Here is a 14640-nt window from a genome sequence, read left to right as displayed (position 1 = left end):
CACCCCTGAGTCAATACTTTGTAGAAGCACTCTTTCTGGGTAAGTCTCTAAGGTCTTTCCACACATAGATTGTGCAACATTTACCCATTATTCTTTTCAAATTCTTCAAGCTCTGTCAAATTGGTGATTGATTATTGCTAGAAAAACATTTTCAGGTCTTGCCATAGATTTTCAAGTAGATTTCAGTCAAAACTGTAACTCAGCCACTCAGGAACATTCACTGTCTTCTTGGTAAGAAACTCCAGTGTAGATTTGGCCTTGTGTTTTAGGTTGTTGTCCTGCTGGAAGGTGAATCCATCTCCCAGTGTCTGGTGGAAAGCAGACTGAACCAGGTATTCCACTAGGATTTTGCCTCTACTTAGCTCCATTCTGTATCTTTGAAGTAACTGTGTGTATTGAAACACCATCCAAAATGTAATTCATGACTTCACCATCCTCAAAGGGGTTAGAGCGTTCAAATCCCCAAGCTGACAAGGTACAAATCTGTCGTTCTGCCCTTGAACAGGCAGTAAACCCACTGTTCCTAGGCTGTCATTGAAAATAAGATCTTGTTCTTAACTGACTTGCCTAGTTAAATAAAGGTTAAATTAAAAGGGATAATTAATGTCATTTTTTTCTCTCCCGCATCTACAAATAGGTGCCCTTCTTTGTGAGACCTCCCTGGTCTTTGTGGTTGAATCTGTGTTAGAAATTCATTGCTTGACTGAGGGACCTTACAGATAATTGTATGTGTGGGGTACAGAGATGACGTATTCATTCAAAAATCATGTTAAACACTGTTATGGCACACAGAGTGAGTCCATGCAACTTATGTAACTTGTTAAGCACAGTTTTATTCCTGAAATTATTTAGGCTTGCCATAACAAAGGGGTTGAATACTTATTCACTCAAGACATTTCAGCTTTTCATTTTTTATTAATTTGTAAAAATGTCTAAAAACATAATTCCACTATTACATTATAGGCCAGTGACAATTGAATCAATTTTAAATTTAGCTTGTAACACAACAACATGTGGAAAAAGCCTTGGGGTGTTTATACTTTCTGAAGAAAGTGTATATGTCTACCCTGAAAGAAAGGCTGTGCTGTAGCATTAAATAACCATTGAATAAGTTGTATTGCAATAAACTGAGCGAGAATGAGACAATGAATATACTATTAAATATCAGTCTTAAAAAGTTACAGGTTCATTTTATTATTTTCATTTTATGTAGGCATGTACAGTGTGTTGGGAGAGAATATTCAATAATTCTTAACTGTTCAATAATTGAACACCAGCCCATCCCTTATTAAAGCATGTATATTGATTTCGAGATGATAAAAGAGCATAAAAGACCATTTTGGAATCAAAGTACCTTTTGTGTTGGATCCTTTGGTTCAGCTCATGTCCAATCAGAGTCCAGTCAGGATTCCTATGGTGTCTAATAGAGACACTGACTGGGCTTTCACTACTAGACCATCCTCCTTGCACACACCAGCCTTCTAGTGGTCATGGAATATTGTGAATGACACAAAAAGTCAAGCTTAAATACCCAGGGCCATGCCCTTTATGGAAACATGCTATACCTGGGACTGGCAAGGGTTAACATGGGGCATGTTTACCAACAAACAGATCCACCCTGTTACAATCATGTAGGAAGAGAAACATTCACTGTTTTTCACAATTGTTTACTCTGGATTTCATATCAAATTCTCTAATCATTTATAGTTTCAAAATGACTAAAGGTTGTCTCCCCCCAAGTGCTCAATTACGGGATTTTGGAGTCTACTGGGAAAGTCTGGAATTCCCTTTTCTATTCATGTACGTTTGAAAACCTTTTCCTAGAGTCAGTGAGGAACATTTTGTAAAGGATGAATGTGTGAGGCCTTGATTACGTTGAACAGAACAAGACAGAATTAGCATAATAGGCCCTATTTCATTCTCTTTGAAGTCCAGAGCATAGCATAACAAATGTATATGAACCAGCAGCCAAACGTCAATAAATGGAAATGCCACAATCCTCAGTGGATGGTCTTGGGTGAATTTCTGCTGGAGGAGGAAAAAAACAGCCCATTTATTGCAAAATAAGCAGAATAGCGGATGTGATGGGTCTTATACCCACCAGGACTAGCAGGCACTCTGGGGCCCACACTCCCACTCCTCGAGATGGCATGGAGAGAGAGGAGATGTGGCAGCTCCCACTGTGGAGCTCTGGGAGGTGCATCCCCTCTCACATCCCCTCTCACAGGTGTTTTCAAAGAGTACCATGCAGACAAGTGTATGTAATTACTCTCCAATTAAAGATAAAGATCTCACAAGGGAGGTGAGAGCAGTCTACTGGACCACCAGCCAAAGGAGCATAGCCTATAAGCAAGATACCAGTACATGCTATACGAATATGTTAGGACTGTAGAATTATGTATAGGACTGACAGAACAATTGCAATTGATTCTAGTCATGACTTTTATATAGCTGACCTTCCATTTACAGAACATGTGAAAAAGTAAGTTACAAAAAGCTTAGAATCATAATTCCATCAGCTTTGATTCATAAGTTCAATGCCATGTTCGTCTCTATAGGTTTATTTTACAAAGTAAAAGATCTTTGATTTAAAATATATAAATTCTATGCTTCAGATACACCAATGCTATTACTACCCACCTTCCCAGTTGAAAATGTAGAGACACGGAATAGAAAATGCCCTTTAAGAAGGAGAAGCTTTGAACTAAAGAAACATTTCATGGTTTTTTGTATTGAAAGTTTGCCTCATTTGGTTTGAGCCTGTAAAGTTGGATTCCCTTCTCAGATAATAGAATGAAATGTAACAGGGCAAAGCAATCAATAGGAATGTTCAAAGAGAATCCTTGGAGCTGTGATGAGGCTACATTTTGTACTTTTTGGTCAGCATGAAGAGAAGGTTATCAGAACTGGCACAAGATAAAGGGTTTTGAAGATTCCAACACAGTCAACCATATTATTCAACTGTCATCCACAGAGTAGTACAATTATTAAACTGACGCAATATCATATGATTTAAATTAAAAACTGTACAATGGGCTATAAGACCAAAGAGTTTTGGGGGTTCACATTCTCTGAATACCTCAGTATACCGTTATCATTTTATAAAGGTTATTACGACTACTGCATGAGTCGGTTGTTGAAGACAAAACATTTATAAGGCAAATGTCATGTTAATATCTTTAATATTTACATTTGTAATAATTATCATTGTGCAACCTGCCCAAGCCATCCAGAAAATACTATGTTCAATGTTATTTTCCTCCCAATGTTGTAAGCAAAAATAAAAATCAATTTGGCAAGCCATTAAGAGACTGGCAGTGCTAGATACAAACACAAATGACATTTCAAGTGATTTGGTGTAAGAATATGGTCTGAGTTTTGACAAAAATACAATCAACATGACACATGTTCAGTACCTTATCATGTTCATATCGACCTTTCAGTTGGTGAATACTCTCATTAACTTTAAAAAAAAAAATACAAGTTCCCTCCAAATTCAGATCACACTGCAATACGAAACATTCTCAGCTTGAAAATATCTCTTTCAGTTCTACACTATGATACAGTATAATGCTAAAAGTGCAATAACGTGTATAAAACCATTTTCTATTATGGGATTAACATCTGTTAGACACTTCCAAAGTTAATATGCACAGCAGCTTTCACGGCAGACATACATTTTCTTAAGAAAATAGTTACTTAATTTTAGCTCCTAAAAATGCATCAGCGAGTAAGTCCTGCTGCGTGCTACTGAGGGCAGGTTAAATGTTCACTAACACTCATCTACTGTATAACAGTGTAACTGTCAGCACCAAACAAAGTCTTTCTTTCTTCAAGAATCAAGGTTGTATTGTCATCATGGAACAGCACCTCAGTGTCCAGAAAGCGCATTGGCTGAGGGAAAATCAACAAAACACATCAAGTTAGTTTAGGAAGACTATGAGAAATTCTAGAACACCAAGCAGAATGGAAGAATGGGAGGAAATGAAGAATACATTCTTAGCTGGGATCCAATCAAACAGTATTAGCAGGGTTTTAGTCTAGTAAAGTAGAAATATATATATATATATATATATATATTTTTTTTTTTTAAAAATCAAATACCATGGTCTTACTGAATAACAAAGTACAGTACTGTACATGGGTAAAGGTTATTAACCTAAACGCATCCCAGCCACAATGAAGATGATGCAGCAGAACTCACCACAACATAAAGTGCATCATACAACACACCAGATCTTTAAAAGGGAATATTAGTCTCATAGGAAACCATGAGAAAACTACCTTTTTTGAAAGTGAGAAAGACAAAACCCCCAAAACCCAAGTGACCATACACCACATATGGAATTAATGGATCATTGTACCTTACTGGCTCGACTGTAAACTCTCCTTCCAGACTCATATTAAACATCTCCAATCCAAAATCAAATCTAGAATCGGCTTTCTATTTCGCAACAAAGCCTCCTTCACTCACGCCGCCAAACTTACCCTCGTAAAACTGACTGTCCTACCGATCCTCGACTTCGGCGATGTCATCTACAAAATAGCTTCCAACACTCAACAAACGGGATGCAGTCTATCACAGTGGCATCCGTTTTGTTACCAAATCACCTTATACCACCCACCACTGCGACCTGTATGTTAACAACACCCACCCGTAGCACACGTTCCAGCAGGTACATCTCACTGATCCTCCCCAAAGCCAACACCTCATTTGGCCGCCTTTCCTTCCAGTTCTCTGCTGCCAGTGACTGGAACGAATTGCAAAAATCGCTGAAGTTGGAGGCTTTTATTTCCCTCACCAACTTTATACATCAACTACCTGAGCAGCTAACCGATCACTGCAGCTGTACATAGTCCATCTGTAATTAGCCCACCCAATCTACCTACCTCATCCCCATACTGTTTTTATTTTATTTACTTTTCTGCTCTTTTGCACATTATCATCTGCTCATTTATCACTCCAGTGTTAATCTGCTAAATTGTAATTATTCGCTCCTATGGACTATTTATTGCCTACCTCCTCACGCCTTTTTGCACACACTGTATATAGACTTTATTTTTTTCTACTGTGTCATTGACTTGTTTATTGTGTTATTGGCTTGTTTATTGTTTACTCCATGTGTAACTCTGTGTTGTTGTCTGTGTCACACTGCTTTGCTTTATCTTTGCCAGGTCACAGTTGCAAATGAGAACTTGTTCTCAACTGGCCTACCTGGTTAAATAAAAGAAAAAGAAAAAACTACATTGTGAACTGGGAAACATTCTCTGCTCTCTGTCTTTCTGTACAGCATGTCACATAGTGGAATCATTTTGTGTCCTTTTTTCCCTCCAACTCAACTCACATCACAACAAACTTGAAGCAACTGAATGAAATGCTACAGTGTACTGTTAAACCAAGCGGTGAAAACAACAGTCACACAACAACGTCAGACTGTGTGTGAGACTGACTCATTGAACACCGGTTGTTTCTTTTAGAACACATACAGGAGCTGTATCTTTAGGTACCCTTTGGAAACAAACATAGCTGTCGTTTACTCTACAACTATTTAATTTCCAAATATATATGTATGTAAGTGCAGATTGTAGGCTTGGCTGTGCATACTGAACCATCTCTAAACACATTGTCTGCATCCCAAATAGCATCCTATTCACTACATAGGCCCTATGGGTCCTGGTCAAAAGTAGAGCACTATATAGGGAATAAGGTGTCATTTGGGCATTTCCAAATGTCCACACATCATAACCTCTGACCCCGACCCTTTCAGCTGAGCAGCACACATGGATGAGGAAGGAAACAGGACAGGGTTGTTGATAGACACCAACAAGGTGGAAGACACCAAATATACACAAAGACATGCACACAGTCCCACACATATTGCAGAGTGCCATGGATAAGGAAGGGGATCGGGTTAGTCGTCAAGGATAGCCAACGGATGGTGCATGATTGAGCCAGTACAGTAGAGAGCCCGAGAGTGCTACAGGCCAAAGTTAACTGGACACACTCACACAGTATCATGATCAGTCCCAATGTGTTTGCACATTAAAAATAGTGTCACTTAAATTTTTCTCCCTGTTCTACATGTATTGGTGAATACTGTTAGCAGTCTACAGATGGTGGGATAATTGGTGTTGTGGAATGCAGCTGTGAACACTTGTCCCACTGTCAAGGTGCTGAAGCAAAAGGTGTCTCATTTCTTTGTTAATTGCACACAATGCTCACGTAGCTAGTGGCATTTGTGTTGCCCCCTTACCCTGCCCAACACACATTTTAGATAAAGTTACAATAACAATTTACAGACAATTAGCACATTGAGATTAGCTGGCTGCCTGCAGATGTGTAGGTATGCTGACGGTAATGAGACGGGTGATCTACTACCTTCGGAATTACAACAGTGCAATGATCATGCAGACAGAGAGGTGTGAAGCAGCACCCATGTTAGGGAGAATTAGTGAAACCTCAATACCATTAGCATGCTGTTAGTCCTTACTTTGTTTTCTCTGATTAGACAAACGAGAAGTGAAATCCGTTGCTTAGAGGAGGAGGAGGGGGAGGTGCCTGAGAGACAGGAGGAAGAGGAGGAGGAGGTGGAGGAGGAGGTGGAGGAGGAGGCACGGTGGGGATGTTAGGTTGCAGTGGTACTACTGAGAAGTAGATACAGGGAGAAGAAGAAGAGGAAGACAGAGAGGAAGAGGAGAACAGGACATTAGTCACATTAGGAGCAGCACTGACAAATCCAAAGGCAGTGTTGTTTTTAAGACCACTTAAAGCGAGACCGATTCAAGACCATGACTGGTAGGGGGGCAACCAGAAAAATGCTGGGAGGGGGGCAACCAGAAAAATGCTGGGAGGGGGGCAACCAGAAAAATGCTGGGAGGGGGGCAACCAGAAAAATGCCGGGAAGGTGGCGATCAGAAAAAATGTGATTCCAATTCAAGACCATGGTTGTAATTGTGTCAAATCGCAACCATAATTGTCCAGTATTTCTGTGTTAATATTTCAGAAGAACATATGGATGGTGTAGACATTCAGAATGGTGACAATATACTTCTGAGGAAAACAGAGAGACACTCCACTAAGGATCCCTTACCCAAACAGGTCTGTAATAGATACAAAGACAAAATATACAGTATTACATCTTCCCCAAGTCTCCCCTTACTAATAGTGAGAGCGCAACTTTCAAACAATGTCCCCCACTCCTCCCTACCAGCAAATCAAGGAAATTCTGACGAGCGTGACAAAGTTTAGGGTAAAGGACAGTAATGTTAAGAGTAAAGTAGGAAGCCCAGGTTTGAATTGGCGATAAGATTTTAATGTGTAATGAAAGGAGTGTATATATTTGGCCTGGCAAAGTGGTTTTATGGGATGACTGAATGGAAGCTGATTGGTGTCGGCCAGAAATTAAGTCCTCATTGTCCGAGGCAAAGTCAAGACCGAATTAAAACATTTCCGACACCGGGACAAGACTGAGACACCCAACATGTGGTCTCTAGACTGGTCTCAAATACTACAACACAGGGACAAGACTGAGATACTTCTACACCTGCATTGCTTGCTGTTTGGGGTTTTAGGCTGGGTTTCTGTACAGCACTTTGAGATATCAGCTGATGTACGAAGGGCTATATAAATAAATTTGATTTGATTTGATTTGAGATACCCAACATGTGGTCTCTAGACTGGTCTCAAATACTACAACACAGGGACAAGACTGAGACACCCCACATGTGGTCTCCAGACTGGTCTCAAATACTACAACACAGGGACAAGACTGAGATACCCCACGTGTGGTCTCTAGACTGGTCTCAAATACTACAACACAGGGACAAGACTGAGACACCCCACATGTGGTCTCCAGACTGGTCTCAAATACTACAACACAGGGACAAGACTGAGATACCCCACGTGTGGTCTCAAGACTGGTCTCAAATACTACAACACAGGGACAAGACTGAGACACCCCACATGTGGTCTCCAGACTGGTCTCAAATACTACAACACAGGGACAGGGGCTGGCTGGGGCCACTCCCACCATGCCCAATAACACACAAGACAACAATCTGAAATTGAACACTAAACATACCGTACAGTAAAACAGTCAAATATAAGATGTCACTTCAATCAATTATCATGTAGCTGCATGTCAATAAAATGACAATGTTTATTTCTGAATTATACATAATCGCATTGAAAGAAGTTTCCTTTTATACCAAAGAGTTGAAAAAAACATTGATTTGGTCTGACAAGATGCCTCGTGTGATGTATTCTGAAATTTCTCTATGCTGGAAAGATTGTTAGAATTGTTGACTCTGCTCTTCTGTGCATATTAAGCTCCATCACATCCTGACGCTTGAGTGTAAGTCTGTGTGACAGAGAGAGAGAAGAGAAAGAGAAAGAAAGAGAACGAGAGAGGAGGAGAGAGAGAGACGCAACTCATCTAAAGGGTTGCTACTGATGATGCTACTGGAAGAGTGAACCTGCCTGCTGCAAGGTAAAGATGAAAAGTGATCTGGGTGTCTTTTATGAGAGTTCAGAACCGTGTTCAAAGAGCCAGCTACGGGAGGATGCAGTTGAGAGCCTGAGCACAGTCTTCCTGGGTCATTGATCAGCCTCACAAAATAGCCTCATCAAGAGAATCCTCCCCGTCTGAAAGATTAGACACGGATCGCAATTATCTCTGTCTTTACTCATAAGGCCCACACTTATAAGAAATAATATTGAGTTATTAGGAGATGAACGGCCTGATAGGCCGGCTCTGCACCTTTCCCCTCCCCTCCTCCATCATCCACAGAGCACTCTTGAAAGCGAGCTACCCTCTCTTTATCCCGTCTTCAGCTATCCAGAGGATGTCAATGTGATGCAAGGTAGATTTAACTGATATTGTCAGACACATACTTGAAAGATAATCATTTCTGAAAGTGTTTGGCCCTGACATGACGAACATCCACACAAGAGCGTCAGTCTCTTAGAATCTGTGCATGAACCAAAAAGGGGAGGACTAGGTACTCAATCATAAGTATAGTTATTGGAAATGACACATGATTGGCAGAAGTTGTACCACCAAGTTCATGTTTGAAGAGTGAAGACTAAAACATAATGTGGAAGTTTGTAGTGAGAAGATGACCAGTTATTCAGAACATTCATGTATGTCTATCAACACCGTCTACAAAATATAATTTGACGTTTGGAAATGTTGGAAACCTTTTATGTATACAAATTCAAAGAAGAGTCACTGAGAGCATCAAACAGTCCTTTTCTTTGATCCCATGCAGTCATGACTTTCTCCCAGCCTCTGATACATTAGTGTTGGTATTACTGCAGACTAGATGCAGAGTGTGTGTTGGTATTACTGCTGACTAGATGCAGAGTGTGTGTTGGTATTACTGCTGACTAGATGCAGAGTGTGTGTTGGTATTACTACAGACCTGGTGCAGAGTGTGTGTTGGTATTACTGCAGACTAGATGCAGAGTGTGTGTTGGTATTACTGCAGACTAGATGCAGAGTGTGTGTTGGTATTACTGCAGACTAGATGCAGAGTGTGTGTTGGTATTACTACAGACCTGGTGCAGAGTGTGTGTTGGTATTACTGCAGACTAGATGCAGAGTGTGTGTTGGTATTACTACAGACCTGGTGCAGAGTGTGTGTTGGTATTACTGCAGACTAGATGCAGAGTGTGTGTTGGTATTACTACAGACCTGGTGCAGAGTGTGTGTTGGTATTACTGCAGACTAGATGCAGAGTGTGTGTTGGTATTACTACAGACCTGGTGCAGAGTGTGTGTTGGTATTACTGCAGACTAGATGCAGAGTGTGTGTTGGTATTACTGCAGAGAGTGTGTCCAGTTGTGTGTGTTGGTATTACTGCAGAGAGTGTGTCCAGTTGTGTGTGTTGGTATTACCTGCAACCTGCTTGCTCTTGAGGGAGGCCTCTGAGGCCAGGGCGTAAGACATGGTGATGATCCTCTCCTGCTTCAGTAGGGCTGAGTCCAGACCCACCACCTCTGGCTGGTCCACCGCCACAGAGGGCCCCGCCAGGATCTGAACACTAATCACACGGACACACACACACACCATTACACAATGAATTGAATGGCCTGTCAAACTGATCTTCCATATTGGCCCAGTGAGTAGTGGTGGTGCTGTAATATACCTGGACTTGGCCAGAATGTTCTTGATGCGCTCCATGTTGCGATGGCGAGCCTCCACCTCCTGAGGGCTGAGAGGTTCCTCAGGCTCTGTGTCTATGTAGCGCTCAGGGATTAACACCTTCTGAGGTTTGGCCAGCTACACACAGAGAAACACACACAGTAGAGGTTTCCTACTAACAGCTATTCGACTCTAGTACCATTACTGTAGGGATTAGGGAATATAACCATTGAAGCTGAAAACAAGTCTATTCAATTATTTAAACATTGTGAAAGTACTAAGTCCTTAATGAAATGTTAAAGTGACCAGCTCTGACTTGGTGAGGTTTGATGGTGGAGGTGGTGAGGATCAGGTTGTACCTCTCGGCTGAGGTCCAGGTCATAGTCCAGAGTCTCCGGGTCCACCTCCTGGGTAAGTGTGGACGTGGCTGTAGAGCGGAGGGTCAGCCACTCATCTGACTGGGACCGAGGTCTATCACTGTGCTCTGCTGGACACTCCTCACCCTGGACCACACCCCGCGCCTCCTCCCCCTGCACAGCCCGCTCCAGCAACTGCAGGTCAAACTCCTGCTCTCGCCTCCACTGGAGGAGGAGGGGTAGACAGACATGACAGTTACACACAAACACTACTGCTTCACAGACACAACAGCTACACACCAACACAACCATATTGCTGCTTCACAGACAACAGTTACACACCGACACAACCATACTGCTGCTTCACAGACACAACAGTTACAGAGCAACACAACCATACTGCTGCTTCACAGACACAACAGCTACACACCAACACAACCATATTGCTGCTTCACAGACAACAGTTACACACCAACACAACCATACTGCTGCTTCACAGACAACAGTTACACACCAACACAACCATACTGCTGCTTCACAGACACAACAGCTACACACCAACACAACCATACTGCTGCTTCACAGACACAACAGCTACACACCAACGCAACCATACTGCTGCTTCACAGACACAACAGTTACACACCAACCCAACCATACTGCTGCTTCACAGACACAACAGTTACACACCAACACAACCATACTGCTGCTTCACAGACACAACAGTTACACATCAATTCAACCATACTGCTGATTCACAGACACAACAGTTACACATCAATACAACCATACTGCTGCTTCACAGACACAACAGTTACACATCAATACAACCATACTGCTGCTTCACAGACTCAACAGTTACACATCAATACAACCATACTGCTGCTTCACAGACTCAACAGTTACACATCAATACAACCATACTGCTGCTTCACAGACTCAACAGTTACACATCAATACAACCATACTGCTGCTTCACAGACTCAACAGTTACACATCAATACAACCATACTGCTGCTTCACAGACTCAACAGTTACACATCAATACAACCATACTGCTGCTTCACAGACACAACAGTTACACATCAATACAACCATACTGCTGATTCACAGACACAACAGTGATACAACAAAACAACCACATTATTAGTCCCCTTTCCAACTGTTGACTCAGGATTTTTTGCTACAATTTCAAGGCAACATCCAGTGTGAGACTCTACAGATGTTGATTTCTTCTTCTCTGTAGCTATACTGTATATTGTGCATTTTCCCTTTTTCAAATAAAAAAAAGGTGATATTTCTGTGTGTGTTTTCCATTCAAACATACATACAACGGTATACAACATAACAATTGCAACAGTATTCTCCACAGGCAAAACCACCAGCATGTACAGGCCTGTTGATGGGGGTGTGGTGCACATGCACGTGCAGTATGTGAAGTCCCAAACTCTCAGACCACAGCATGCATCACTCTACTTGTGCAGTCAGTGATTAGGGAGAAGATGAGGAGGAGAGAGGGATCCATCTAGCTACATCCATTTACATGTACATATTGGTCCCAGGCATCATTGTGCTTACTAGACAACAACAAAAATGCCCACTGCAGTAAATACCACACATACATATTTAATAAACATGCAATGAAGAAAAAACACATGGCAAGCATGCATTTATTAGGAATATTTGTGTTTATTTCTTATTTGCAAACCTCTACATTAAATATGTGGAGAAGAGGGAGGGAGCTTAGTGATCCTCCATTTGCAGATTAACAGAGAAATAATACGCTGACTTGAGTTCTGATACGACTGTAAATGATTGGCACAATGGATACATGTACTTTACATTAGGCATTGCTGTATGTAGAGTCTGTTAACAAGGAGAGATACGTGGTGGTAAGATCCACAAGTCACCACAATCAGAACTGCATTCACACTGCTAAAGTCAGGCCTTAGAAGCTTTTACTCATATACAAAGACTACACGACTAAAACGCACAGTATTAGACAGATGTTGCATCGTATCAAACGACAAGGCACATTAAATGTATAATGTGATGAGTCAATAGATGATGTTAGAAAATGTTTAATCCAGCAGTCTATATCCACACTTATCCACTCTTTAAAATGGCAGTGAAAATAAACAATGTAAAAAGTCTAGTTTTTTTAATCTGCAGGATTATGTATGTTTTGTCTGAGCAGCACAATGAGACCTGGTTAGAGAATGACAGACCGTTCTAGAAGAAGGGTATGTGGTTAGTATCTTAGCAGTGGGCTGCACGAGTGGACTGATAGGAACACAGACTGAAACACTGTCATGGAGCCTGAGAGTAGGTCAAACTGCAGTTTAGTCAGGGTGGGACAGATTGAGAGAGTTATTAGCTGCTGTGTGTATCTCCAGTATTGAGGTAACATTAGAGAAATGCTGAGAGAACACTTGTTGTTTAGCCAGGGGTGGGTGTAGGGAGGAGAGAGGTAATGGCTATGGGCCGTTAATGCATCAGTAGGGATATGATTCAGTGTAGCACAATCAATCAACTACAATCAACCCCCACAAAGCTCATTTACTGAAGCTGCATTAATGCATCAGTGTTTAGTACTAATAATTCACATAAAGATTCTCACAAGCTAACCAACAAAAAGCACTTTGACACAGTTAAAGATGGCCGACATATAAGAATGTCGTTTCCATATCTCCCAGAGCCTTTAATAGAGTTGAGGAAGTGAGGTTAATCATTACCATGATCACTATCATAGCAGAGTCTACTTCAGTAGAGACAGACTGTAGTCTAAAATGCATTATGTGAATATCTCTCAATCCTTCCAATCATTTTCTTGCGATGGAGCCAAGGACATTTGAAATCAGGGGCCCCGCCTATTCTGTCCTTTCTGTTATTGCATATTCATAGTCTTTCACTTCCTAGGTGAGAACACCAGGAGTTCCACCTGCATGTCACACCACAGCATCTCTCACCTCTCACACAATCACAGCAGTCAATTCTCACACCCACTTACCTGCTGCACCAGCTAGTTCAGGCCAACTCACACACTCAAACTCACATCAACGGCACTATGAAAACCCTACGCAACTGAAATGTATTAGTGGTCGCATGCATTGTTACTTCTGCATGCATTGTAGCTGTAGCTCTAATCGTCATGCTTTAGGCGTGTGAGGCGTAGCTCTAACGTACTGAGCCCAGGTCTGCGGAAAGGGGGCGTTGCTGTGATGATGAGGAGGAGGAGGCTCGTGATGAAGAGGCCTGGCGTTCTCCTTGACTCAGGGTCCTCTTGCGCTGGCGGACCAGAGCTTTCTGGTGCCTCTTCATCCTCTGCAGCTGCTCCTCAGCACTCATCCTCCCCCTACTCTGCTGCTGCAGCACATCCCCAGAGTACAGACGCTCCAAGGCACTCTTTGGTCTCTCCTGAGAGGAGGGAGGGTATAAATTAACACAGCCCACGACACCAGCAAGAGAGAGCAGGAGGGAGGGAGCAGGGGAGAGGATGGCAAAGGAAGAGGGGGAGACAGAGAGGGAGAGGGAGAGCAGGAGGGAAAGAAAGGAGAGATTAAAGAGAGTTTAGCCTCCACCATCATTAGATCAAGATGCAAAAAAGTCTGGGAGTTTTTAACAACGAGAAATTTAGAATGTTGAAGAAATCCCATTAAAGTGGATGATTTTTGGGGGGGAGGACAAAAAAAACTTAATAGTTTAAAAAGTATACATTTTATAAAAAAGCTGTATACAACACTATTCCAGACCGGTATGTTTTAAAGTTTGAATGGAGTTTCTAGCTTAATCTCGGCCTGCACTCCCAGACGATGAGTTCTCGGTCCATGTTGCAACATTAAAGAGGTTCTCCTGTATACTTTTTAGCCAGTCGATCTGAAAGCTGCGCTCACGAGCCAAAAGTGGTCCCCGAAAATTGCGTACTACGAAACATACACTGTATATACAAAAGTATGTGGACATCCCTTCAAATTAGTGGATTCGGCTATTTCAGCCACACCCGTTGCTGACAGGTGTATAAAACTGAGGACACTGCCATGCAATCTCCATAGACAAACATTGGCAGTAGAATGGCCTTACTGAAGAGCTCAGTGACTTTCAGCGCGAGACCATCATAGGATGCCACATTTCCAACAAGT

At 41.8% G+C, this 14640-nt stretch overlaps 1 protein-coding gene across 12 annotated transcripts in view; it reads right to left on the bottom strand.

Moving 5' to 3' along the window:
* Positions 1 to 1164: 1164 nt before the first annotated feature.
* LOC110526543 (pleckstrin homology domain-containing family A member 7) overlaps positions 1165 to 14640 on the bottom strand; it is a 144790-nt gene continuing 131314 nt past the window's right edge. For 11 of the 12 annotated variants that reach the window (XM_036980923.1, XM_036980924.1, XM_036980925.1 and 8 more), the window contains 6 exons: positions 13688 to 13918; positions 10505 to 10726; positions 10150 to 10283; positions 9899 to 10044; positions 6492 to 6645; positions 1165 to 3894 (listed from right to left, as the gene is read on the bottom strand). In XM_036980923.1, the coding sequence (XP_036836818.1) occupies positions 6506 to 6645; positions 9899 to 10044; positions 10150 to 10283; positions 10505 to 10726; positions 13688 to 13918 (873 nt within the window). In that variant the 3' untranslated portion in view covers positions 1165 to 3894; positions 6492 to 6505. The remainder of the gene's footprint in view (positions 3895 to 6491; positions 6646 to 9898; positions 10045 to 10149; positions 10284 to 10504; positions 10727 to 13687; positions 13919 to 14640) is intronic. The other variant, XM_036980926.1, reaches the window with a different exon arrangement.

The sequence above is a fragment of the Oncorhynchus mykiss genome, chromosome 6, assembly GCF_013265735.2.
Source record: "Oncorhynchus mykiss isolate Arlee chromosome 6, USDA_OmykA_1.1, whole genome shotgun sequence".
Taxonomy (NCBI): domain Eukaryota; kingdom Metazoa; phylum Chordata; class Actinopteri; order Salmoniformes; family Salmonidae; genus Oncorhynchus; species Oncorhynchus mykiss.
This window is presented reverse-complemented; position numbering and strand designations above follow the sequence as displayed.